The 27,494-nt window shown below is 35.6% G+C and overlaps 1 protein-coding gene across 1 annotated transcript in view; it reads right to left on the bottom strand.

The window, feature by feature from the left end:
- LOC144250611 (uncharacterized) overlaps positions 1 to 27,494 on the bottom strand; it is a 63,273-nt gene that overhangs the window by 24,268 nt on the left and 11,511 nt on the right. Inside the window, exon 4 of the mRNA XM_077793516.1 lies at positions 25,924 to 26,050. Coding sequence (XP_077649642.1) covers positions 25,924 to 26,050 — 127 coding nt within the window. The remainder of the gene's footprint in view (positions 1 to 25,923; positions 26,051 to 27,494) is intronic.

The following is a 27,494-nucleotide window of genomic DNA, read 5'->3' as shown; positions in this document are numbered from 1 at the left end:
TCCCTCTCACTCCCTGAAATCCCTTCCCATTACACAACCTCACACAGCAAAAGTCAGACTTGAGCTTTGTAATTGTGTGGGGTTTTTTATTGTTTGGGGTCTGATATCACATATATCACTGGAGGGAGGTAACTAGCAGCCATGCACTTTTTTTAATAAGCAAAGGACAATGTTTGGTAGCACATGTCGTTAAGGCCAGAGATATGGAAGGCTGCTTCAGGAGGATATCAAGTCAGAGGCCACAGTTGGCCTCTTAGCAAGACCATGCCTCAAAATAAAATATTCAAAGTTCTGGCACTGGTGAGTCTTCCTGAACAATGAAGGGTCAGAATTCCTGTTTCAACAGTCTCCCCTTAGGATGCTGTGTGTAGGTATGTGACTGTTACCTTCCAACAGGACCTAGATCTGTTGCTGGTGTCCACCTGCATTAATAAATAGATCAAATGAAGTGAGTAAATAAGTAAAGCAATAAAAAATCTGACATTGTTGCTGGTTGTGATCCAAGAGATACAAATGTTATGTTGTGTTTCTTGGATCTTGTGTTCTTGCAAGAGTGAATTTTAGATAATACAAAAAATGTAATCAAACTAGAGAAAAGTTTATTGGCCCAGAAATCACTATCAAAAAGGGGGGAGGAAAACAGTGAGTCTTCTCTGACATCTCTAGGCCTCACAAGCCTTTGATCCTCAGGTTTATGGGAGATGCTGTGGGTGATTCCAGAGGCCTGCCCATGGACCAATTCATACTCTTAACTGGCAGTAGGATGACATCGTGTTTGTAGGTTCCTACTCCACAAGATGTTGTCCAGAGACACCAAAGCAAAACCCGAGTGTGTGTGTGTGTGTGTGTGTGTGTGTCTTTGTGAATTTTACTACAATAAAAATTTTATTATGGCAGCTATTATGAAGACAAACAACAACAAGTGTTGGCGAGTATGTGGGGAAAATGGTACACTCATACACTGCTGGTGGGACTACAAATTGGTGCAGCCAATATGGAAAGCAGTATGAAGATTCCTTGGAAATCTGAGAATGAAACCACCATTTTACCCAGATATCCTGTGGAGCCAACCTAGATGCCGATCAGTGGATGAATGGATAAAAAATATGCATTATATATACACAATGGAATTTTATTCAGCAATAAAAGAATAAAATCATGTGAGATTGTCAGAGATTATGGTCTTTTTCTCTTGGTTTCTGACTTTTAGGGAATAGAGTTTTTCTGAGATTCTCACCAGTATCTTTGCCTTTGTCAAAGGGGTATTGCAACTTACTTCTGTTTCTTGCTGTCTAACTTTTGTGGTTTTCCAATATGAGGTATGAGGTAGAAATGGATTTTAAGTGGATATTTTTAATGTAGGATTTCACTAATTACTATTAGAAGCAACAGATGAGCTCAGAACAGTAATAAAATTTAATATCATCAGTAGTTTATGTGCATAAGAAAGTAAGTAGCAAATGTAAAATTAAAGACAGTTCTAATGACCATAATATCAAAAGCAAAATACTTGGGAATTTTTCAAGAAATGTGAACATTTGAACATTTAACATGGCTTGTTTTTAGAGAATATAACATTATCCCTAAGCCACCTTCTTTTTTGTGGTGACATTAACTCATAGAAAAAAGATAGGAATTAAAAACTTTCCCCTGTGATCCTGAGGACAAGACTTAGGTATGGTCTACCAGTGAGCTCTATCATCATCCCATTATTATTTTTCTTTGAGATATGGTCTTGCCAAGTTAGTGAGGCTAGACTCAAAGTTGTGACCCTCATGGCTCGACTTCCATGTCAGCTCGGGTTACATGCATGTGACATCACAACCCTGGTAGGGATTAGTCTTTTTTGTTTTCTTTAGTTGTAGTGGACAGAGTACCTTTATTTTATATATTTATTTTTGTTTGAGGGCTGAGGATTGAACCCAGTGCCTCACATGTGTTCGGTAGGTGCTCTCACCCTGAGCCCCAGCCCCAGGGATTAAATTCTTGACTTTCATATTACAGGTTGGCTCAGGATAATATCTAGGTTTGCAAACGTGAATAACGTCCTCATTTTGAGAGTAGAATGTAGAGGCCACAATGAGAGAAAATGTCTATCCTTATCCTTGGAAGAGGAACATCAACTGTGGATTCACCTGCAACTTAGTATTTGAGGATTTCCCTGATATTACAAATATAAGCAAGAGACATGAGGTCAAGGCTCTGAGGAAGGGGGACTAGGTATTTCAAATTGTGAGGCATCAGATTGAGAAATAAAGTGCTAAGGTAGCTGGATATGGAGAATAGGGTCCCTCACATTTAACTGTAGGATTAGGATCACAGAAGATATATAAGAAAATAAACCATTTACTGGGTACATTTTAAAAAGATGATCATGGGTAGGACTTGGTCAGAAGTCATCATTATCACACCCCACCCACACGCCCACACACATTACTTCCCTTTTACCTCTTCCCCACTTTAGCAGTCAAGTCAACATCCACTCCTCAAGGTGCATCTGTGCATGAAGTTAAAGGACTGAGCCATAGTACCCTGGGGATCACAATGGGCAGATCTTTGCCTAGCTTATGGCAGAAACTAGCAAAGGAATGGCAGAGTTCAGGAACATCTCTGTCTCTTTTCTCTCACAAACAAATAACTAGAGATTTCAATTATAAATTGATGGATGAAGTGAACTTGGGAGTATTGGGCCAAACATTTGCAACACTGAAAATATAAATGTTCAGCAGCCTAATGTCTTATTTCTTTTTTATCTTTGTTTTTGTTTTTAATGCTGTAGATTGAGCTCAGCAGCACTCAACCTCTCAGCAACATTCCTGATCTTTTTTTTGTAATTTAGTTAGAGATAGGGTTTCACTGAATTGCTTAGTCCCTCCCTAAGTTGTTGAGGCTGGCTTTGTATCAGCCTCCAGAGACTCTGGGGTTATAGTCATGCACCACCACACCTGGCTAAGGTTTTATTTCATTATTTGCACAAGAGCAGTTTTTCATGTAATATAACCTACTGAATGCTCTCAAAATATTGCACTTTGTGAAAGACTCAAAGAGATAGCATATTAACTTTATATTAACAAACTTAAAGAATATGATTTTTGTTATGCCTTGGCTTGTTTTCATTTGATAAAATCAGGTTAGGACATAGTTTTCTAGTTTTTTTTATTCTCTTTTTTTTTGGGGGGGGGGGTATACTAGGGATAGGTCCCAGTATCACTCAACCACAAAGCCACTTCCCCAGTCATGTTTAGTTTGTTTTTTTTAGAAACAGGGTCTCACTTAGTTGTATAGGTCCCTATTAATTTGCTGAGTCTGCCTTTGAACTCGTGAATTTCCTGCCTCAGCCTCCCAAGCCATTGGGATTGCAGGTTTGTGCCCCCACTCCCAGTTTCTTCATTCTTTTGTAGTTGTTGCTTTCTTTTGTTACATAATTTCAAGTTGAATAACAGTATGTTTAACAATACAGATATATAGAAAAGCCAGTGTTGTAGGTAAGCAATTGAACATATCCACCAGAAAGTAGGTTATATATTCACCATGGTGTATTACTCAGCCATCAATACAAACTCCTCTAATGGTCAGCAAAATAGATGAAATTGGATGATGTCATGCTAAGTGAAAAAACACACAATAGTGTCACATCTCATATGTTAACTAATATAATATCATGTGCAAGTACAATAATGATTAGTATGGCTGAGGAGTGTGTGGGGGGCATCAAAGGCAGAAGAGGGTGTTTGGATATTATGAATACATATATCTGCATATATATAAACATCACACTGAATCCCATAAATATTTGCAATTGCTATGTGATGATAAAAACCATCATCTCTCATAATTATCAAATACTGCACTAAAAACATAATCCTGTCTTTTGGAATTTCCAGTATATGATGCGATATTATTGATGATGTTCCCTGATAACAACCCGGCTCTCCCTACACATCCATTCTATTTTCTTCCAGGCTCTGAACATAGAGTATACAATGTATTTCTGCATCTGGATCATGTCACTTATCCTAAACTCCTCCAGCTTGTCTGTGTTATTGGAGAATATTCTTTTGTTTCTGGGGTTTCGACCCAGGGTTGCCTTACCAGTGACAGAGATCCACCATCATTTTCTTTTTCAGTTTTAAGACAGAATGTTACCAATCTACTAAGGCTGGCCTTCAAATTTTGGCAACACTGCCATATACATCATCCTTATTTTAAAGTTGAGTAATAAGTGAGGTGTGGAGGCACATTTCTTTTGTCATGCTTGGGACTCAAGAGGCTGAGGGAGGAGAATCACTATCTTGGAGCCAGCCTCGCATCTTGGTGACACCCTCTGCACCTTAAAAGACCTTGTCTCAAAATAATTGTAAAAATACTGAAAAGGTTATATATGCATGTTTATACATTTGTGTGTAAACACAATAATAAATCTCTCTTTCTCTATTATCTGTAATATACCATAGGTTCCTCTTCCTGAGTTACTCTTTGGAAATTTAGTTTGTGGATAGTATGGTGGTTAACTTGGGAGGGTAGCTATTCCTAAAGATGGATTTTATTTCCTTCAATTGTTGAAGTGGTTAATGTCAGATGTCCATTTCAGTGGATTGAGATACCCAGAGAATTGGTGTGGAAGATCTCTGCAGGTGTCTGTGAGTGTGCTTCCAGAAGGCTGAGGCAGAAAGCATGGGGAATACCTGTAATGAACAAATATATTGGTGTTCAATAGGTTTGATTTGGAAAAAAAGCAAGAGAAGCAGTCACTTGCTTATTCTCCAAGCTTCTTAAAGTCCCCTTTGGGGACTTGCACCATTGGCTCTACCAGGGTCTTTTTAAAAAAATTTATTTGTTTTAATTAGTTATCCATGACAGCATAATGCATTTATATACTTTGATATATAATACATAGATGGGATATAATTTCTCATTTTTCTTAGTATACATATTGTAGAATCACATGGGTCATACAGTCACATACATATATAAAGTAATAATGACTGTTTCATTCTCTTTCTTCTCCCCACATCCCCTGCCTTCCCCTCCTTTTACTTTGCTCTACCTAATGTAAGTTAATGCGATTCTTTTTTTCTTTTGCATTACAATTCTTAATAAACATATATACCACAATTTTTGTATCTTTTTTTTAATGTAATGTATGTTGACACCGAATTCAAGTCTACATACATATATTTTGGATGTGTTACACATTCCAAGATCCTTGCTAATACCTGTCCCCTCCCTTTTCCTTCCACCCCTCTGCCCTATCTAGAATTCATATATTCCTCCTATGCTCCCCATGCACACTCAACTATAAGTCAGCCCCCTTATGTCCTGGAAATATTCGGTATTTGTTTTTGTTTGTTTGTTTGTTTTTAGGGGGGGGGCATTGGCTAACTCCACTTATCATTAGCTTCTCCAACTCCATCCATTTACATGCAAATGCCAAGATTTTGTTCTTTTTTTGCTGAGTAAAATTCATTGTGTATATATGCCACATTTTTTTTAATTTATTCACCACTGAAGGGCATCTATGTTGGCTCCATAGTTTAGCTATTGTGAATTGTGGTGACATAAACATTGATGTGGCTGTGTCCTTGTAGTATAATGTTTTTAAGCCTTTGTGCTTAGCCTGAGGAGAGGGATAGGTGGGTCAAATGGAGGTTCAAATCCCATATTTCCAAAGAATCTCCACACTACTTTCCAAATTGGCTATATCAATTTGCAGTCCCACCAGAAGTGTATGAGTGTACCTTTTCCCCACATCCTCACCAACACTTATTGTTGTTTGTCTTCATAATAGCTGCCATTCTGACTGGAGTGAGATGATATCTTAGAGTAGTTTTGATTTGCATTTCTCTGATTCCTAGAGATGATGAGCATTTTTTCATATATTTATTGATTGTATATTCTATCCTGAGAAGTATCTGTTCAGGTCCTTGGCCTACTTGTTGATCAAGTTATTTGTTTTTTCATCTACCGGGATTATTTAAGTCCTCTGTCCTGGACCAAAGCTGCTTCATTTGCTTCCTCATATTGTGAAGCTTCCAGCTGCTTGTACTGAGCTGTTACCAGTTTCCCAGTGTTGCCATCCTGTAGGCAAACATTTGGTGACTATTCCTCCCATGATTATGTGAGTAAATATAATAAGCTCCCTTCTTTCTACACATGTACATGTTTTATGTATTCTATTTTTCTGAAGAATCCTAAAAATACAGGTATATTCTCAATGTCTGGGTCATATGGCATCTCTAGTTCTAATTTTTTGAAAAGCCCCCTTATAGTTTTTTTTAATGTCTATTCAAATTTATATTCCTGGCAAGGATGTCCAAGTGTCTACTTTTCTGCATATCCTCTGCAGTATGCGCTATCTACCAACATTTTGAGGATTGAGTCCACAAGCGTGTGGTTATATCTCATTGTGATATAACCTGAAAGCATCAAAATTCCAGAAGAAAATGAGAATTTTTTTTGCCATTGGTGTTGGCAATGGTTTTAGATCGAATATGCAGAGACTGTGCAAGGAAAAACAGCTGAGACTATATAAATCTAAAAATGCTGCTCAACAGCAATGGAATCAATCAATGAAATGTAAAAGTAGACTGGGTTAAAGAAAACCGTTTCTAGGCCCATGTCTGATAAAAGATCAACATGCAAAATATAAAAAACTTACACAACTCACCAAAATTTAATATAAACCCCTCATAACCTAATTTAAATATGGTAAAATACTTAGATTCTGCCCTAAAAATTAAACAAGTATGTAAATACATATGAAAGTTACTCAAGATCACGTATTAGGCTACATAAAATGATAATTTAGCTTTTCTGCTTCATTTGTCTCACAGGATTATGGGTGCACACTCTCCATCCAGCACAGGTCATCCTTAGATCAATTCTCAAAATGACAAGTTCTCATTTCCACACATTGTTCTTGCTCATCATTCCATCTTAATTGCCAAGAAAATCTCAAGCCTGGAAAACAACAAAATACAGATAAATTGCTAGATAATCATCAACTTTGAAAATTACTTCAGAAATCAATAGAATACATTACTAGACCCAGATGTGAAGAAATGTAAAATAGACCTACAAATCAGCATTTAACTTTACAGCTGCTCAAAAAATACTTGCAGTTATGCTGATATGGGAGCACATGCCACTAGTCTTGACTACCTTGAGGCCACAGCAAGAAGAGGATTTAGGCTAAGGAATTTGAGGCCAACCTGGCAAAAACCCAGTGCTAAAAATTAACCCACCAAAAAACCAAACAGTAATCACATTTTTTAAAAAGGAGCCTTCACGGGTGATTTCTATGAAAAATGTAATAAGGATCAGTAACCATAATTCATGATCACATCTAAATGTAGAAGAAGAAAATTGACTAATTCTTTCTGTAAGGCCAGAAATAACAGCTAACACAGCATAAGAATGGAAATTGCAGACCATATTTTTATAGATGTTGACCCAGATATTCAAAACCCCTAGCAAACTAAGAACAACAACAAAAAGAATGATTGGACTTCATGACCAAGAGGGACATTGTCATATGGGAAGTTTCCAAAAATCATTTTGATAGAGCATACCTTTTGGCAAATCACTTATAAAATTACTGTAAAACTTATGGCCATTTATGACCAGAGAAAAATTCTTTTACAATCCACTTAAGGGCAGCTATGAACTGTTTTCATATTTAAAGGTGTTAACTGAAGTGTTTCACGATTTAGTTTTACAAAAAGATAAAAATGTTTGCTTTTCTGACTTCTAAATATTGTTTGAGAATATTAAACAGGATTTTCATCAAAAATCAAATAGCATATGCAGATGATACTATTATTTTTACAATGTTTCTAAGCAATTTCCATAAACTAATGAAACATAAGAATTAGTTCAATAATTTCATGGTCAACATTAAATCATTTAAATTATATACAGTAGAAACGAGCAGTGTTAAAATCACAAATATAGGAAAATAATTTAAATGAAAGTATTAACAAAAGAATTGTTCACTGCAAAGTAAAAAGTAAAGGTGAAAATAAAATGCAAAAAAGATCATGGAAACAAAATGGGAAAACTGTTAATATTAAATGATTAAAAGTTTGATTTTGGGTTGTAAGGGTTGATGGGCTTCCTCCAGACTAGCTCTCAGGGTGGGTCCAGCCTTCCTCCTTCCTCTGGCCTGGCATGGTGCCGAGCTTCCTCCTCCGGTCTGATATATATTCTAATATATGTCAATTAAGTTCTTAATTGTGTTACTGAGCTCTATAGTTTCTTTATTCAACTTTTGTTTGGAAGATCTATCCAGTGGTGAGAAAGGTGTGTTAAAGTCACCCCAGATCACGTTGTGGTTAATTTGACTCTTGAACTTGAGAAGAGTTTGTTTGAACATAGGTGCCCCATTGTTTGGGGCATATATATTTATGATTGTTATGTCTTGTTGGTGTATGGTTCCCTTGAGCAGTATGAGATGTTCTTCTTTATCTATTTTGATTAACTTTGGCTTAAAGTCTACTTGATTTAATATAAGTATGGAGATCTCTGCTTGCTTTCAAGGTTCATGTGAGTGGTATGTTTTTTCCCAATCTTTCACCTTTGATCTGTCTTTCCCTGCGTCTCCTGGAGGCAGAATATTGTTGGATTTTTTAAATCCAGGCTACTAGCCCATGTCTTTTGATTGGTGTGTTAAGCTACTAACATTTAAGGTTACTATTGAGACATGGTTTGTATTTCCAGCCATCCTTGTTTATTTTTGCTACTTGACTTGAAGTGTTAATTATTGTTTAATTTTTAATTGGTATCTACATATAGGACCCAGCATTTTAATTGAACATGTGTAGTGATCAAATCAGTGCAATTTCTACCTTCTAAAATATCATTTTAGTGTTTGAAACCTGTGAACTCTTTTTAGAATGTCTACAGTCTAATAATTACTTGTATGATTCAAACTATGTGCTGTAAAACCTGAGTTACTTTTCCCTCTTAACTGGTTTTTGGCATTCCTTGCCATCTATCTCTTAAAACAGATATAAAAAGCTTCTCTCGTTTGAAGTTCTTTGTGATCAACTTTTTCAGCTTCAACATGTGAGTGCAAACATACAGAAATTGTAAAATATGAAAAATCACTAGAAAAAGACAGTCTCCCATGGTAAATCCAGAAAAAAATATGAATTTTAAAATTCTAAACTATAATCCCAGTGCCTTGGGAGGCTAAGACAGGAGGATGGTGATTTCGAATCCAGCAACAGCAAGGCCCTGAGAAACTTGGTGAGATGCAGTCTCTAAATAAAATACAAAATAGGAGTGGGGATGTGGCTCAATGATTGAGTGCCCATGAGTTTAATCCCTGGTACCCCCCCAAATATTTTAAGGTTCACATTTAATCACTAGGCCTTAGTTATTTTTTTGTGAGATCTATATATAAATGTCATATGCCAATACTTATGAATTTACTTTATGTAAGTCAAATATTATATAAATATTTTGATAGTATAAGATTAAATTGATCTATATTAGCATGAAAAGAAATAACTTAAAAATTGTTTTAGGTGAGGCTGAATGCCTGCAATCCCGTTGGCTCAGGAGTCAGAGGATGACAAGGCCAAAGCTCAGTAACTAGGCAAGATTTTCTCCCAATATAAAAAAAAAATGGCTGGTGAGATAGTTTAATGACTAAATGCCCTGGGTTCAATCTGGGGTAAAAGGAAAGGAAGAGGGTTTAAAATTGCCTTATCTCAACAACAAAAAGACATGTGAAATTTAAAACCAAAAACTGCATTCTATCACTTTTCTGTGACACACAGAATCTGCTTTCATTCATTTGAAACATTTGAATGTTACACAATCTAAGTTTTCTAACACTCAATAAATGACATGTTTTAATCACGTGAGTCTCAAGGCCATTGGATGAATTTAAGGTCAGTGTAACTGAGGAATCTGCAGTCATACAAACTGGAGTGTGCAGGTGCCATGAATTTGCAGTAATAGTCATGAACTCATGGATGGGTTGTTCATTGCCTTGAAAGTGTTGGAAAATTGTTTTCTGATGGTAATTTTCTGTATCAGTATTGGGAAAAAATTAGACCCTTTCCTGATATCATGCTTCAAAGAAAGGGACACAATTTCATGCAATAATGAGGAGAACTAATCTTCATACAGGTAATGGCCAGGAGAAAGCACAGTCTGGTCATTCTGCTAGCTCCAGTTTGAACCACAATCATCTGTAAATGATGTGCATCAAGTATATATGGTTAAAATTGTGTAAATGTACCATGGTAGTGTTGTGAAGAAACATCTATAGTAATGTCCATGATAAGGTACCATTGTTGTTAGGAAGCATCCTGGTGAATGGGAATGATTCATAGATGACAGAAATCCTGAGCTATGTACCTTCCCAGCTGTGCACATTATGCCTGGCACAACATAGTCCAGGAGATCATGAGACATAACACAAGCTCTCTGACATCAGGGAGGTAATCTGAGAAACACCCCTCAAACAAGGGTCTACGGAGTGATACTTCCAGCTTGGTCCACAGATGCACTATTGTACTGGGCACTCATGTCCTTTATGCACTGGAGAAATCAAGCTGCCCCCTAGAGTGGGCATTCTGTGTGGAAGGATATGTAAATCACAGGGAATCTAACACAGATTTCTGAAATAGGTTACATTTGAAGAATTCACATATGGTAAGAGGAAGGAAAGGCCAAGTGAGGAGATGAGAAAAAACAGATCACACATGAAAAAGAAATTTTCAAAAAACATCAGAAGTTTTGTTTGTTAGAGCTGATAGTAAAGACTCCCTCTAGTATCTGGATCCAGGAAGGAGTCATGTTAGATATGGTGCTGTCACTAAAATCAGGGGAGGCTGTGTGATACATGCACCATCATCTGTGTTGCAAACATCTAGTGAGGACTGATAAGGCAGTGGACACGAGCTGGTGGTCAGGACAGAAGTAGAGAGAATTACAGAGAAGAACACCCCACTGCAAGTTAGAGTTATTTGGACCCTCTGGCTTTCACATTCCATGGTGAAAGTGAGAGGAAGAAACATCTCTTCTCCCATATGCAATCTGAGCACCATCCTGTTCACAACGGGTGAGGAAATAGGATCTGTCACCCCTAATAACACATATGCAGACTTAAAGCTTGGGGTTTAAGTCTGCATATGTGAAGCTCAGCTTCACCACTACAGCCAACACTCCCCATGTCCTCTTGGTATTCACTAACGAAAAACAGACAAAAGGGAGATGAAGAATTGAGACTGGTCTTGCTTCAAGCAAGTGGGCTTGGGACTGATGTCAGCCTAGGCAGAAACCTCTTACTTGTGGCTCTTTATGTGTTGGGAATCTATATATAGCACTAGGGAGAAATGACCGACACCTCAGAGAGGGTGACACCATCACCCAGCACCTCTGCTGCAAAACACACCCTCCAGTAACACAACCAGCAAACCCTGGGCAAGACTTGACTGAATGAATGGCAGCTCTTTGTGAGAAGTAGATATGAGAACCATGGGTTGCTTTTGTAAATTGTCAGGGTTTTAAAATACAGCTCAGGGTTCATACTTACATCTATGATATTTATATTACTATTATTTTAAATTTCTCCTGAGAAAAGCAACTAAAAGAGAAATTGTTCTTTAAAGTCAAGAAAAAAGAAGCCCCAGAGGTGCTTCTCTGTGGGGACAAGTGCATGTAGTACTGCATACAGGGCATAGATTAAGGGTGTCTGTATGGCAGGCCACTCCCCATGCTAGGCATGTGAGTGGCAAACTGCTTACCCCATCGGCACAGCTCTGGGCACTAGGCCATGTGTTGCAGTCCCACTCTTTGATTGTTCACTGCAAGAACAGTTAGCAGACATTACATTGGTGGCTGTCTATATTTTGCTTAGGCACTGCCTGAGTACACATGGTAACTGCACAATAAAATCAGGCCAGCTTCCTGCTTGGTCTCTGGAGGTCTTGATTAGAGACTCCACAGCCACACTCTCCTCTACTCTGTTCTGTGGACATCCTCAGGGATGAGAGAGCCCAAGCACTTCTCTGCAGAATCCAAGCTCTCATTACTGGGAAATCCACATGATCCTGCAGGAGGGTCCATTTTCCCTGACTGATATTGCGATGGAAGAGTCAAGTTCTGCTTTATCTTGATCTGTGTGTCTTGGGGTCACATTTACCTGTGCATGCTAATGACATAAAAAATTGAATTTTGGAAAAAAATATGAAAGTGACCCGGGCAGGATGATTTTCAAGTGTCCAGAATGTTCCTCTAAGCAAAATTAAATTTATACATTTCCACTATTAGATATTTCAAAATGTTTTTAGTGATTAAAACAGAATGGACTAATACATAAAAATATCCTTCCAAATTCTTGTGAATTATATTCACAAGCCTATATTTTGCCACCATGAATTGGAACTTACCAGCACATTTATTTGATTTTCTAAAAGACTTAATGTACTTCCTTTTGATCACGGTCCCTTGTTTGACATTTACCATCTGAAAGTTCTTAACCATGTGAGATTCCATTCTATAAAATGAGGTTTTGAACATAGAACCTCATTTCCCTCTAAAGATTTCAAAATGTACAATTACTCAAACAATAATTGTTCTATGAGTTATGAAGATGACCAAAGCAAGATTATCAATCAAAATATTAAAACTTATTAATTCCCTGGTAATAAGTATACAAATTAGTAGTGTTTAAAATCTCTACATGACATACCATATGTAAGTTGTGTCCCATGAAGTTATTAAATTGAAAAATGAAGAAAAACTGACATTCCCTATTTAAAAAATTGACTCATTTTAGCAGGATCTCAAAGAAGCAAACATCTTTAGAAGACAATATCCTTGTAACACCATACAGAACATGGTCCTCTGGACTCTAACAGTCCTAATGAGCTCAGAGGACCATGTTGTATATGGTGCAAGGAGGATATTGTCTTCTGAAGATGTTTGCTTCTTTGAGAAGCAAAGAAGCTACTGGAAAAGCTCACTAGTAGATTGAATTCCCTCCTCAAATGCCCTTTTTAGAATCCAAACTAACTCCACATCTGAGGACACAGAGGTACTTTGTCACCTGAATAAGCTGAGCAGAGCACAAACACTTGTAAGTTTTATGGAAAGGATGTGTTTAAGTTCTGTCTCTGCAGAATTGTAATTTTAATGTTTGTAGAAAGGCACAAAGTTCCCACAGGAGAACACAGAACTGTGGCTTCCCCAGTGGGACATGTCATCTCTCTTAATTTTATTGTCTTCTCTGATGGATAACAGCAATCCAAGAGATCTGGGCTTCAAACCCTTAAAGTATCCTGGACACATCTGGAAAAGGATCTTGATTGAGATTATTTTCTCATGTTGATAAGGAAACTTAAATTACTCTAATTCTGCTCCTAAAATCAAATTAGTCCAAACCTTTCCCACATCCTATAATGGCTCTACTTTGATATGAGGGACTCCTGGCACCCCCATAATTTCCCTGAAGCCCTGAAGTATGTGATCGGCCCCTCTTTCCTAGTTTGTACATGGAGCAAACCTTCTTGTGGTTAGTGATGGTTTGTTAAGTCATCCTTTCGAAAGTGACAGTCCTGTGATTTAAGCTCTTAGTGAAATATTAAATTTAAGAAAAGAAGAGGAAGACCTATAGGTCACATGTTGTATAAATCACAGGCAGATGGAATCTAGTCAGAGCCGAGGCAGAGTCCGAGCTGGAGTCCACTCTGAGAAAACTACATGATCAACTCCACATTCTCTGGGAGAAAACCATGAAAAAACAGGCTCAGTATCCTGGGTACTGTATATAAATATACATAAAATCATTATGTGCTATATTAAAAAGGATCCCCGTTATCTGGAGTCAAAAGAAAGGACAGTCATTTCAAGCAGACCCACTTATGTTCCAGTTATAGAAATCAGAAGATAGTTCTTGAACACTGCCATTATCAACATGTGAAGGGTAATTACAAGCATGGTAATTAATTAAACATTTATTTTTTCTAGAGGTAATGGAAATTTGGACTAAATGGAAATATATAAAATGAAAACTAATATCCACAGACAGAAATTCCACATGGATGGGAAGAGGGAGGTTGGAAAACTGAAGAAGAAAGTCACAATAATTGCCAAAGCATGAGACCTCCAAAGCCACATGAGAGGGAAACATAAAACAGGAAAAGTCATTGAACAAGTATTTCAGCATGTGAACAGTTAGGAAAGACACATCAAGGGTGGAGGAAAAGAATCCCCTCATGCAGCCCCAATCCTGGACCAGCCACATGAAATTTTTGCACCTTTGGTGAATTTGGCTCTGCCTTACTCCCTGGCATAGCCTACTAATCACCAAAGTGCCACCTGGAATTCTGTCCCTCATACACACTGACTTCCATGGAGGCTTCGGAATGATCAATGGCAGAAGGTTGGCCAGTATTCCCAACTTTGTGGAGCCAAGAAGAGCTCTTTGGAGAGGTGGAGAATTGCAGACCACAACTTTGTTGTAATGTGGACATGCTGTGTAATTAGCTGTTGTTGAGTCCAATCTCTTTGTAGCCCTGATTTTTAATATAGAGGAAAACAGTTTCATCTATACTTGTGAGGATTAGGCCAAACATACTGAACAAGTGGGTTCCAACCAGTTAGAGAAGGCTCTCTGGGGAGCTGGGCATGGTGGTATTTGCCTGTAATCTCAGCAGCTTGGAAGGCTGAGGAAAAAGGGTCTTGAGTTCACAGCCAGCCTAAGTGAAAAAAATTTCTAAGCAGATCAGTAAGACCCTGTATCTACATAAAATAAGGATAGGGATGTGGCTCTGGGTTTGAGTGCCCCTGAGTTCAATCTTCATCATCGTACCACCCCCCCCAAAGAAGAATGTCTGGGGAGTGAGTCTCAGGCTTTGGATATATAAGAGCTTTCATGGAGGTTATAAAGTGTAGAACTAGTATACAATAAGTGTAATGGGCCAAGCTCTGGGGTGGATGTGCATGCATTTGAATCCAGGCATATATATATATATATATATATATATATATATATATATATATATATATATATATATATATATATATATATATTTACATATATTATAGATCTGATGTTGATCTATTGATGGAATACTTCCTACACAAGGCATGGATGTGCTTTATTTAAAGTCTAAAATTATAGATTTATATTTTAAACCATCTGCAGCTACATATTGAAAAATAACAGTCATCAGAAAATCATGTATGAGAAGCTAGATCATTTCATGACTCTTTAGAACATGTAGATCTATAAGGCAAGATAGTAAGAGAAACAATAAAAGTTAAACATTCATGAACTTGGGATGCCATTTAAAAATCTGAGGTGAATGTTGGTCCACAATCTGACTTCCATAAAAAGACCCCTACAGAACAAAAATTAAAAATCAAGAATAAAGGGGATAGATTCAAACTAAAAAGCTGCTTCTCAGCAAAAGAAAGAATAATGTGAAGAAAGAACCTACACATTTTATACAAATCACTTCAGTCAGAATGGCAATCATTAATAATACAGGCAACAGTAATTGTTTGTGAGGATGTGGGTGAAAAGGAACACTCACACATTGCTTATCAGATTGACTCCAAATTGGTGCAACCCCCATGGAAAGCAGTATGGAGACTCCTTGAAAAACCAGAATGGAAACATCATTTGACCCAGCTATCCCTCTCTTTGGACTATGCCCAAAGCACTTAAAAACACCATACTACAGGAAAACAGCTGCACCAATGTTTACAGCAGCACAATTCACAATAGTTTAAACCATAGAACCAACCTATGTTTTCTTAAACAGATGAATGGATAAATAAAATGTGATTATATATATATATATATATATATATATATATATATATATAAAATTTCCCCCACCAATGGAATATTACTTAGCTTTAAAGATGAATGAAACTATGCCATTTGGTGGTAAAAGGATAGAGTTGAAGAATATCATGCTAAGTGAAATAAGCCCCCCCCACACACACACACAAACACAAAGGCCAAATGTTCCCTCCAATAAGTGTATGCTAATTCACAATGGGGGTGGGGAAGAATAGTTATTTAGATTAAGTAGAGAGGATTGCAGGGAGGGGAGGGAATATGGGGATAGAAATGATAGTAGAGTGAAACAGACATTACATATAATACATAATATATATAGATGCTAAAGCACTCAACAAGGGAGGGGGGACAGAATAGAAATTCAGTGGATTAGACAAAGTTGGATTGAAGAAAAGAAAAGGGAAATAGGAGTACAAATGACAGTAGAATGAATCAGACACAACTTTTCAATGTTTATATATAAATACACCACCAGGGAAGGTCCACACCATGTACACCTCAAGAATAAAATGCTAACAAAAATGAGTTTTACTCCATGTATAATATGTCAAAATTTGCTCTACTATCATGTATACCTAAAAAGAGTAAGACATTTTAAAAATGACAAGGGAAAATTTGTATACCGAGAAGGTTTGTGAGTTAAAATCTCTTCAGTGAATGGTAATGTCATTAAGGTTAAATAAAATTATAAAAGAGTACCTTGAGCCCATACAAAACAACAATGGTAAATAGAGTTGCCAAAGGCAGTCTGCACAACTAGCTATAATCACAAAATTTTTGGTTTACAACTCTTTTCTATTTGTTTTACAAAGCACCACAAGAACAATACTTACAAGTTGAGCAGAGAGGAAACATTACATAGCAGTGTTATGAATACTATGAATACTGCTGTGGGAACTCAAAGAAAGAATTCCCAATTTCCTCCCCCATGCAATAAAAAATTATGTAGTTGAAAGATACACTACTTCCTGATTAGATAACACATACATGTGTTTGTGACATTCAGTATGTGGGCAGCTGCTCAACTTGGCAGGTCAGATCCAATAGATAAGGAAGACACTCTCTTCACACAAGACAGTGTTTCCTTGAGTAATACTATGAAACCAAGAGAGAAAGCAAAAGGGAAAGACACAGGCAACTGTATTGCCAGACTAGGAAAATCCAACCACTGAACCTATGTATTGGGGAGTCCCAAAGAGCTTCTCAGGGTCCTGACTGGGAAGTGCTGGGCAGAGCATCCTCTCCACAGGTGAGAGTCTGAAGTCTTGTTCCAACTTGTATTGAAAGTGAGGCTGAATAAATACAAGTTAGAACAAAGAAAAGTTCATTCTAACATCTTACATGACGTGGTGATCCCCTGAAGAACACGAAGTCCACCCAAGAACAGGTCAGATCCTAGAGGAGGGAATGATAGCCTTGAGATGACTAAATAAATTGGGATTCCAATGAGTGAGTCACCGAGCCAGGTGCATTGAGAAATCAGCATTCTTTATTTCATCAAGGACTGCAGACATCATTCCAATCAAGAAAAGGGAAGATCTTTAGTATTTTCCTTAGACCTCTAGGACTGTATCTTCCCTCCTGGCCTTATATATAGTTTAAAATCTCATATGTAAAATGAAGCCAGTTTTCTGCATAAAATAATGTGGAGATAAGCATGAAACCTAGATATTTACACTTTGGAATAAAGAATGGTGTGAATATTATTCTCCTAGAACTTATCATTATATTTCAATATTTATTTTCCCAAATAAAGTTTGAAATGTTGGTGGGTGGTGTTTTGTTGACCCAAAAGGATCACATATAAAGAGAATATTGTGTTTTTTCATTTTGAACAGAACCTGTAGATGGGAGTCTAAGGTTTATTTCAATCAAAATTGTGTTTCTCTCTCTGTGGTGTCATGGGCTCTTGGAGCTATAAGATCTGAGTAGGAACATGATTAGTTATTAGTACCTTATAATTACTGAGTTGCAGAGGGTTCTGCTAGACCATGACACATGCTATCTATCATATAATCCAATAAGTATAACAAACATTATATTCTAAATTATTAAGTAGAACCAAAGGGTCTACAAAATCAAAATATATAATGAAATAAAAAATGTGGGGGCATAAATGCTCCTACAGTATGTCTTTTTCTTTTTACAGTCATCATTTTACATGTTTCTATTTTACATGTTTTTACTGGGTATGCAAAACTAATGAGGTGGTCCAAAAGTGTGATGTTCTTCCTATACTAGAGGTGAGTATAGTCACCTCAGTGATGAACGTCATAGAATTCATGAGGAACTGCATGGTTTATTCAGTGCAAGAGTCAGGATGGGCCTATGGACCATGTGGATTCCCCAGGAAACATTAAGACTCTTTCCCCGTTCAGCAATCCTCCTTTATTGCCTGAATACACATGTTGGCTCCTAGTCTCTTGGGTCTTTCTCCTCTCCCTGATTGGGAGCTTGTATAACTCTCCAGAGTTGTAGATCCCTTAGGGTGTACTGCTATTCTATAAGGTGAAATGTTAAACTCATTATTCAAACTAGGGATATCTGGGCATTATTTTAGTATCCCTAGGTCCTTCCCATAACTGTCTTAATTTTCCCATAATTACAAACAAGAGAGTATATAATTTACATAAATAATATTCTCCAAATAATACTTGATTAAACATATGAAATAATTAATGGAGACATTATAGCATTATTTACCCAATAGAATGTTTTACTATTGCATCGATCCAGTAGCAAAGTGAATAGTGGGAGATGTGTGACCTAATAACATCATTAAATGCATGACAAGGTTTACATTAAGAAATTCACACTTTATTTAGGAACAAATTGCATCTGTAATGAAATACAAGTAGAAACGCTCTGTAAAACTTGCATGATGGACCATGCTGTGACCCTAGGGATGTGAGAAGCTTTGCAAGTTCAAAGTCAGGCTCCATAATTAGTGAGGACTTATGCAACTTAGCAAACCCTATCTCTAAATTAAAAAAAAAAATCTGAGGATGTAGTTTACTGATTAAGTGTCCCTAAGTTTAAGGGGCTCTGAAAATTTTAAATTTCATATAAATCTTAAGAAACTTCTGAAATAATCAACTCTGAGAATTATTATTTCTCCAGAAAAATGAGACTCTTTAGTAATTGTTGATTTATACTAAAATTATATCCTTTTAGGGATACACAATTCTATACTTGTATTTCCTTATTTCTACAATATCAGCTCAAGATGCTAGAAAATTTTCAGCAAATGTCAAAAGCAATTACCCATTTTCTACATTTAAATGATTTTTTCCCTCCTAGGTCGCAAATACTTCAAGGGATGGGCTATAGATACGAAACTTACTACAATCTTTATATTTGTCAAGGTGTTTTTCTAAATATTGTGCTGTTATCTAAGGTACACACTTTGGACAGATGCTACTCCACATTTGCTACAGATATGAGGTCAGTAATTTAAAAATGTTGGAAATTTGAATACAGTCTTGGACACAATCTATGGGTTTCTATATGGTATAAATCCTCCAGTGTTTTAAAAATGTTGGATCAATGGCCAAAAGCTTTGCAAAAATTTTTCCACATGTCCTCTCACTCGTATGAATTCTGAGGTGCTGAGCAGGGTGTGAAAAACTATTGGAGACTCTGACACCTATTTTACACTTGTATAATTTCTGTGTTATCATCTCTCTGGTGTGAAATAGTGTTGAACTGCTGTGAAATAAGGGTTGACTCATCCTCAAAGACACTGATGCAATGTTTTCATTGTAAAACTTCTCCAGTGTAAAATCTGTAATGTTTAGTAAGATGTTTTCTTCAATATTAAAAGCTTTGCCATTCTTCACATTTATAGGACTTCTCTCTAGTATGGGTTCTCTGGTGTCGAGTAAGTGACGATTGTTTATTAAAATCTTTGCCACATTCTCTACATTTGTAGGGCTTCTCTCCAGTGTGAATTCGCTGGTGCTGAGTAAGTGTTGATATGTGATTAAAACTCTTGCCACACTCTTTACACTTGTAGGGCTTCTCTCCAGTGTGGATTCGCTGGTGATGAGTAAGTGATGATTGTTGACTGAAACTTTTGCCACACACAGTACATGTGTAGGGCTTCTCTCCAGTGTGGATTCTCAGGTGCCGAGTAAGTACTATTTTTTGATTAAAACTTTTGCCACATTCTTTACATTTGTAGGGCTTCTCTCCAGTATGAATCCTTTTGTGACAATTACGCTGTGAGATTCTACTAAAAGCTTTGCCACACTCTTTACATTTGTAGGGCTTCTCTCCAGTGTGGATTCGCTGGTGCTGAGTAAGTGATGATTTTTCACAAAAACTCTTGCCACACACTTTACACTTGTAGGGCTTCTCTCCAGTATGAATCCTGTTGTGGCAACCAAGATTTGAGTTTGTATTAAAACTCTTGCCACACACTTTACATTTGTAGGGCTTCTCTCCAGTATGAATCCTGTTGTGGCGATCAAGATTTGAGTTTCTATTAAAACTCATGCCACACACTTTACATTTGTAGGGCTTCTCTCCAGTATGAATTCTCTGGCAATTTTTAAGGCTTGGTTTTTGACTGAAACCTTTGCAAAATTGTTTACATATGTAGGGCATCACTCCAGGGTGTGTCCACTGGTGACAAATAAGATTTGAGCTTTTATTAGAAGTTTTGTCACATTCTTTGAATTTGCATGGCATATCATCTGAATGAACACTGTGATGTTGAGTAAAGTTCTTGAGTGCATTGCATTCTTCACATTGGTAGGTCTTCTCTGCAGAATAAATTTTTTGGTGTTGAGTAAGGGTTGAAAAAGTTTTTAAGGCTTTCCCACACTTTTAACATTTACAGGTCTCTCCTTCAGTATAAATCCTCTGTTACTTAACAAGTTGAAACTTTTCACTAAAAGTTTTTCCACATTCTTTAAATTTGTAGAATTTATCACTGTCATAGTATCTGCTTTGTTTAAAAAATATAGCAAAGCATTTGCTTGCTCAATATCTTCTATACATATAGGGCTCCCTTTCTCTATGAATTTTCTTGTATTAAGCAAGCTCTGCACTGTGGTTAAGAGCCCTTTCACATATCTTACACTTGCAGGTTTTGTCTTGGCTATGAATATTTTAATGAATACTAGTTTTTGATCACTAAAGCAAGACTTTCCTACATTTTTCATCTTGGTAAATTTCCTTCAGAAAAGAACTAGGATTTCTCTATATTCATAATTTTTATCACCAATGTAAATATACTGGTCATTACTCAGGGTAGATACATGGCTTAATGTGTTACTTATAGCATTATCTATATAGTGCACTTTCCAGAAATCTGTATCAGAATTGTCATTGAGCAATACTGGGAAGTAGAAACTTTTATACAATTCTTAATATTGTCCATTTGGGCACAAGGAGAAATTAATCTTTTGTTTCAGAAAATGGACATTTTATAAAGAAACTCCCAAAAGGATCACTTTTAGAAATATCTTTTCTGTACAAATGTTTGACTGGAATTTTAACTCAGTGCTACTTTTATAATTGGCCAAGTTAAAACCTGATGCATGGACTAGATTTCAAATTTTCCACATTGCCTTTCAGTTAAAAAATGGCTGTGGATTTATTCTTAAAGACATATAAAACTCCTCAAAATAATTGGAATACATTGAATTTTTGTTTCAGATATTAATTGTCTCTGGTGTCTTTTGACAAAAAAATTTTTATCATAAATAGGGACTACTGATTGATTTTGTCTAATATAATACGATTTTTGAACTTTACTCTCACCTATATTTTCCCATTGTTTTCTTGGTTGTAGATAGTCAAAGTCACACTTTCCATATCTTCCCTCTCTCTCATTTATTCCCTGCTCTGGTAAAATTTCTCGAGGATGATGAGAAGTCATGGCTGTAATAAATAAAAATAACAAACATGTTTACTTAATGTACTGGGTTGAGTATATTTTGGAAACCTAAGAAATTACAGCAAATAATAACATAAGCAGGGGAGTGGATTATTAAATCCAAGTCCATCATTACTGTAGAAATATATAAATCAAATAAAAATACACACAGAAAATTACTTTGAAGATTGTCCTAATCATCTTTGTGTTCACAGTATCCAAGATGAGTACATTACTATGGAGAGTAATATAGTAGAGAAAAATGCATTGTGTTACACAAAGATTTTCCTCCTTCAGAATATATTTTCAAAATCTACCAACTTTCTTCTGTTTCATTAAAGATAAAAATATGAAACATGTGAATATTTGGGGACTGTTCAAAAAGGGGTTCCTGCTTACCAACAGAAAAAAACATGGCTAAATCAACTGTAAGCAAAGTTTTGAATCACTCAAAGGGAATAGTCAATTATCATTTAAAAGAAGTTTACTGAACTAAACCAACACACAAAAAACAGAATAAAAATTAGTCAAGAATTGTTAATAGTAATAAGCAGAAAATGTATGTTTAAAGACTTTCTTTAGAAAACGTCGGAAAGAGTCAGGAGTGGTTGTACATAGCAACATAGGAGGTTGAGCTAGAGCATCAAAATTTGCATTTTTCACTTTGTCTGGCCTTCAAAGTGCTAAATCACCCTTTAGTTCTCTTTCCAGTACTAATAAACACATCTCGAAAAATACAAAACAAGGAACATCCAAGCAGCTGAGTTTTCTCCATGTTGTAAAGACTTAAAGTAGTTTTTAATCCAAGTTTTAAAACTCAGAATACTGAGAGCATCCAAGAGGAAAAGATGGGTAACCTAGAAATGTGTAACTATATAATTGTGAAATCCAATCTTCACAACAAAGGAAGAAATTCTAGTCTTTCTAGTCTTTCTATATTCAACCAAGACATTATATTCACAGCTACTACCTTTCAAAAGAGAAGGAAAATGAAGACTTTAAACATATAAAAATACACACACTATTCATCAACACTGGATCTGTTCTCCAAAAAGTACTAAATGAAATCTTTCATAATAAAATGTAAGTGCACAGCATCATAAGTCATATGAAATTTTAAACATTTCTTGGCAAAACAATTCTATTTTATTGTAATGATGGGTCATAAAACATGTAATTTTGCAATAGAATTTGAAAGAAAAAAAAGCATAACAACAATACTGTTAGTAGGCATATATACCTGTAACAATAATATAATTTTAAAAGGACACATAAATATATTCAGTTTTTAATAAAGTGAAGTCAAGTTGATATTCATACAAAGTATGAATAGGAGACTATTCAGTTTTAGACTTTTTGTTGGCAAATGCAAGATTACAAAACTCTGATCAAAACAAAACTTGGATATCTGAATTAACCCTAAATATTGCAACTGTTGGTAGTCTACAGGATACTCTAAATCTAAGCACACACACATACTGAAAGCAAAAGGATATAATAATGACACATACAAAAGTGATCAAACAAAACCTGGGCTTTCTAAATTATAGTACACAAAACATAGTTTAAGACAGTTATAGGACATAGAAAGAATTTTAAATTAAAAAAAAAAACTTTGAAAAGAGGCAAAAGAGTGAAAAGTACCCTTTCCCTTAGCTTCTGAATTAAGAGTAAATACATTTGCTACATACTTCATACTTCCCAAACACACAAAGAAAACACTGAGAGGGTTGAATAAAAACAAAGAATCACTGTCATACTAAGAGACATCAATCCCCACTTACTGAAAAGGAAAATACAGGGAAGCAAAATGGTAATTGCAAATCATAAGACTTTGAAAATATTTTGAAACTACTATAGACTTATAGAATCCGTGTTCTTAATCACAAGTGTGATATTATGCTGGTTAGATCAATTTTATATATTAAAACAAAGGTTAATAAATATTTAAGTGATAGTTATTTTGTAACCAACATTGAATCAATATTTGAAGTCAAAAGTGGTAGGGATTTTCAAAAATCCCTAAATATGTGTCAGTTGATTGAAAACTCTTGGGCATGCTGTTGTTCAAAATTGAAAGATTAAATTTAAAGATGTTTATACTAGTTAAATTTAACTAGAGGCTCCATGTAGGATTCATCAACCTCCCATTGTTAAAAAAATTTTTTTGCAGAGAAATATATCCTTAAAATTGTATGAATATACCCCAAAATACAAATAAGACTATTTCCCTGCTAAAATTATACTAAAATTTACAGCATTCAATTGTGAATGCAAACATGGAGTCAGGTAGATGGAGTTCTTAGTGAGTGTGGCAATAAGCCCTCACATCAATAGCAAATTAAAAACATTGCACACCAGTGTTGTTACATTGTTATTCAACAGAGCCATCATGGGGCACGCAAACCAAATATCCCTTGAAAAGAACGATGAGCCATATTGGAATATACAAACTATAGAACTTTGAAGTCAAATAATTTATTCTAATTATATATTTTACAAAATGTATGTACAAGAGGTTAACTGAAATGTCACTGAAAGAATACTGCAGAATTTTATGAACATGACATCTCTAAACTTAAAAAGAAGCTTTCTGAACAACAGAGAATAGTTTTGTGATGAGGAGACAGATATGAGCCCTTGCTTTCTAGGCATTTTTTTTTAGATGTAAACTTTGTAGATATATATTGCATAACAATTTGAATTACTATTACTGAACTGTATATTTAAAATTTTAGAGACAGTAAGTTTTATTTGTGGTTTTGATTACAATAAAAATTAAAAGAAAGAGAATTGCAACATTTCTCAAAGCTACATTTAAAATAATGTGGTCTTTATTTTATAAATAATAACAAACTCATCAGTATACAAATGATGGGCATGCATGTAATCTCAGCTACTAGGAAGTCTTAGGCAAGAGAATTGCAAATTCAAGACATCCTCAATAATTTAGTGAGAACCTCTACCAAATATGAGTGAAAAGGAGCTTGTAGTTCAGCATGAGAGTATCACTGCCATTAATCCCCATTATACTTATACATAGAAAACTTAAATTTCAAAGTACATGGGCAGAATAAAAAGCCAATCAAGATAAAATACAAAAGTCATGGACAAAAGAGGCTTAATATTTATACAAGCAAAAGCACATATAATATTATTGGCAATACAAACAAGAATCATACATATCTTAGTTTGTGAAGCAATTAACTGATAAAAGGAAACCCAGGCTATAACAGGAAACCTACTGTACACAATTTTTTTAAAAAGCAAATTATAAATATCTACAGATGTATTATTTTACAAATCCTCTAACTCAAATAAAACGTACACCATCTCTCAAAACAGCAGTCTTTGGTCCAACTTGACATTCATTCCATGGCAGATAATTTCACAGAAAATCCATTACACATATCAGAAAAAACTATGATAAGGAAATTTTCGTGAAAAAAGGTACAAATAAGATTAGAGACACTGACTTATGATAGTAATGTATTACAATGGGTGGACCTAGAGGTCTCCAGAAATGTGCAAAACTTTCCTGAAAATAATGGAAGAAGATCTGGAGTTGTAGAGTAGTGTTAGAGAGCTTGCCTAGCATGTGTGAGGCCCTGGGTTCAATTCTCAGCACCATATATGGATAAATAGGAAATTCATTAAAAACTAAAAATATATTTTTTAATTATGGAAGAGCTGTCAGGTAATATTGACACTCACAAGGCAAGGGGAGTGTTTTGTTGTTAATTTGAATGTATGGAGACATTACTGGAGGAAAAGCAGGATATGACATAATTTTAAAGCACAAAGCACAGGACAGGTTTTTCTGATAACAAGAGAAAGAATTCAAAGCTTCTCAAAAATATTTTCTGCTGGATAATGTCTCAATGAACCTTTTTGAATGTAGGCTTCCTCGCCTACCTCAAATATGTCCTCTGCTATATGTGGGCCACAGTATTTGACATCAGTGCATTCCTCTAAGTCAACCATATGTCAAGTGAAAGATATATATCATGCCACCAAAGGAAAACATTAAGGATGAAAATAAACATCATTAACATTTTCTTTTCAGCACCGAGAACTACCCCATCTTCTTTATTGAAAGCATAAATCTGCAACACATTCTTGTGGAGAAGTTCCCAAATAATATACTTCAAGAAAAAAAACTAAATAATGATAATTAGGAATTTTGAAGAAAGTTATGCTCACCCACAAAGACTAGGTTGCTGTAGTTCTCCAACATCACTTCTCTATATAAATTCTGCTGAGGAGGATCCAGGCATTCCCATTCCTCCTTAGAGAAATCAATAGCGACATCCCCAAATGTCAATGGCTCCTGAAATAAAAATTGTTATATCAATAGAACATGGACCAAACCTTATTCAGTTTTTAATTTTAATGAAGAATTTGTAAAACTGACTGTCATGTAGGAGAGTGACTTTAATTATGTAATAAGATACTTTCCATTATCTAATTCAGAGAAAAATACATAAGTCCAAAAACAGTACGTATATTCCATATCAGAGTGAAGTGAAGGATATATACCATAAAACCCAAGCACTGAATAAAAGCCCAACTCCTAACTTTTCTGCCATCAGAGAATGTGAAATTTGGCGGACTTTCTAAATGCAAATCATACTTGTCAGAGATATTCTCATAAGGTGATTGTTCACAAGAGAGACAAAAAGACTGGTAAAAAAGCTTTTGAAAACAGTCTGCTTCCTATTCTCTCTGCTTTCTATCCATGAGATAGATCGAGATCCCCAATACAATTAGGTTCAAGTATCATCCATGAAACATTCCCAATGTGTAAAAAATTCATAAAATATTAATGTTTGGAGACATGTAAAGTGACACTTCCACCTTGTGAAAAGACAAACTTGAAATATTCCAAGTACTATAAGCAGTTCAATGAGTGAATCAATTTGGTAAAATAGAATGAACAATGGGATACAGAAGACTTCAAGGAGGAGATTAAAAAATTCTTAGAGGTAAACAAGAACATAGACACAACATATCAAAATCTCTTGGACACAATGAAAGCAGTACAAGGAGGAAACTTCATTGCATGGAGTTGATTCTTTAAAAGAAGAAAAAGTCAATAATTGATCTCATATTTTATCTCAAAGCCCTAGAAGAACAAATCAACAGTAAAAGCTGTAGAAGGCAAGAAATAATTAAAATTAGAACTGAAATTGAATTAAAAGAAACAATTAAACCTTGACAAAAAGTTGGTTCTCTGTCAGATCCCTAGCTATGCTAATAAAAAGAAGGAGAGAGAAAATTCAAATTACCAGCATACATGATGAAAAATGCAATGTCCCAACAGACACTACAGAAATAGAGAGGATATTTAGAAATTATCTTGAAAATCTATACCCCAATAAAATAGAAGACATTCAAGGCATCTACAAATTTCTTAAGTCATATGATGTGCCCAGATTAAATCAGGAAAACATACACAATTTAAACAGACCAATATTAAATGATGAAATACAAGATGCCATCAGAATCTTACCAACCAAGAAAGCCCAGCACCAGATGGATATACTGCCGATTTAAACAAGACCTTTAAAGAAGAAACTCAAAAATACCAATATTCTTCAATTTATTTCAGAAAATACAGAAAGAAGCAGCACTTCCAAACTCATTCAATGAGGCCAATATCACCCTGATCCCCAAACCAGGCAGGGACAAATGAAAGAAAGAAAACTTCAGGTCAATATCTTGAATGAACATAGATGCAAAAATTCTGAATAAAATTCTGCCAAATTAAATACAAAA

The sequence above is a fragment of the Urocitellus parryii genome, chromosome 16, assembly GCF_045843805.1.
Source record: "Urocitellus parryii isolate mUroPar1 chromosome 16, mUroPar1.hap1, whole genome shotgun sequence".
Lineage (NCBI taxonomy): Eukaryota > Metazoa > Chordata > Mammalia > Rodentia > Sciuridae > Urocitellus > Urocitellus parryii.
Note: the sequence above shows the minus strand (reverse complement) of the source record. Positions and strands in the feature narration are given on the sequence as shown.